The 1660-nt window shown below is 56.8% G+C and overlaps 1 protein-coding gene across 1 annotated transcript in view; it reads left to right on the forward strand.

Moving 5' to 3' along the window:
• Positions 1–6: 6 nt before the first annotated feature.
• LOC106535042 (MAP7 domain-containing protein 1) overlaps positions 7–1660 on the forward strand; it is a 4141-nt gene continuing 2487 nt past the window's right edge. The window contains exons 1-4 of the mRNA XM_014031910.1: positions 7–21; positions 116–261; positions 432–703; positions 1374–1559. Coding sequence (XP_013887364.1) covers positions 212–261; positions 432–703; positions 1374–1559 — 508 coding nt within the window. The 5' untranslated portion in view covers positions 7–21; positions 116–211. The remainder of the gene's footprint in view (positions 22–115; positions 262–431; positions 704–1373; positions 1560–1660) is intronic.

Genomic DNA, 1660 nt, shown 5'->3' on the forward strand with positions numbered 1-1660 from the left:
CGCCGACGCAACTCCACTCCGGTAAGAACCGGGACCACTTCCTGCATGCACCGTCAGGTGGTCCAGGTGGTTCAGGTGGTTCTGATGGTTCTCCTTCTCCTCCTGCCTCCTCCAGGTGGAGAAGAAGAAGAAGGAGAAGAAGGACAAGGAGCGGGAGAACGAGAAGGAGAAGAACGCTCTGACCAAAGACCGAGCACAGAAGCAGAGACTGATGACATCATCACCCAGCGCCACCATCCACAGATCCAGACCAGAGAGCAGGTAGAGGAGGAGGAGGAGAAACCACCTCCTGTTCTTCATGTTACTCCTCTGGATGATGAGTTAACAGCTTCATGGAAAAAAGCTGAAGCTTCAGGATTTTCTGGTTCTCCTCTCTGCTCCTCATGGTTCTCCTCATGGTTCTCCTCATGGTTCTCCTCTCTCCTCCTCAGTGTCTCACGGTCCAGGAACAGACCTCCTTCTCCTGCGGCTCCTAAACCTCGTCCTCTGTCTCCGTTGGTGCCGTCAGCAGGCAGCAGGACGCTCCCCGGCAAAAAGACTCCTCCTCCTCCTCCTCCTGCAGGAACCAGGAGCCGACCCAAACGGGCCCAGACCCCTGTCAGAGTCCAGCCCCAGGTGGTCTCTACCGTCACCGTGGAAACAGGACCTGAACCCCGACAGGTTGATGCTTCGGAGGAGAGGAGGAGTCAGTCTGGTTACCATGGTAACAGTATACTGCAGTGATACATCTGACTCCTCCTCTGTCTCCTCCTCTGACTCATCCTCTACTCCTCTTCTGACTCCTCCCATGTCTCCTTCTCTGACTCCTCCTCTGACTCCTCCCATGTCTCCTCCTCTGACTCCTCCCATGTCTCCTCTGACTCCTCCCATGTCTCCTCTGACTCCTCCCATGTCTCCTCCTCTGACTCCTCCCATGTCTCCTCTGACTCCTCCTCTGACTCCTCCCATGTCTCCTCCTCTGACTCCTCCCATGTCTCCTCCTCTGACTCCTCCCATTTCTCCTTCTCTGACTCCTTCTCTGACTCCTCCCATGTCTCCTCCTCTGACTCCTCCTCTGACTCCTCCCATGTCTCCTCCTCTGACTCCTCCCATGTCTCCTTCTCTGACTCCTCCTCTGACTCCTCCCATGTCTCCTCCTCTGACTCATCTGTCTCCTCCTCTGACTCCTCTGTCTCCTCCTTGGACCCCTCCTAGGACTCCTCTCATGACTCCTCCTCTGTCTCCTCCTTGGACTCTTCCTCTGTCTCCTCCTTGGACTCCTCCTAGGACTCCTCCCATGACTCCTCCTCTGTTTCCTCCTATGACTCCTCCTCTGACTCTTCTGTCTCATCTATCTCCTCCTTTGACTCCTCCTCTTTCTCCTCCTCCTATAGGCTGCAGTAATCTTCCTGCCATYGTGGTCTCCTCAGCTCCACTGACACCTCCTTCTCTCAGCCCTTCGGTTGTGTGGACAGCGTCTCCTCCTGCAGCCACCTCCATCACTGCTCCTCCTGCAGCCGTCTCCGTCACTGCTCCTCCTGCAGCCGTCTCCGTCACTGCTCCTCCTGCAGCCGTCTCCGTCACTGCTCCTCCTGCAGCCACCTCCGTCACTGCTCCTCCTGCAGCCACCTCCATCACTGCTCCTCCTGCAGCCACCTCCATCACTGCTCCTCCTGCAGCC

Source organism: Austrofundulus limnaeus, unplaced genomic scaffold (assembly GCF_001266775.1).
Source record: "Austrofundulus limnaeus strain Quisiro unplaced genomic scaffold, Austrofundulus_limnaeus-1.0 Scaffold1346, whole genome shotgun sequence".
Lineage (NCBI taxonomy): Eukaryota > Metazoa > Chordata > Actinopteri > Cyprinodontiformes > Rivulidae > Austrofundulus > Austrofundulus limnaeus.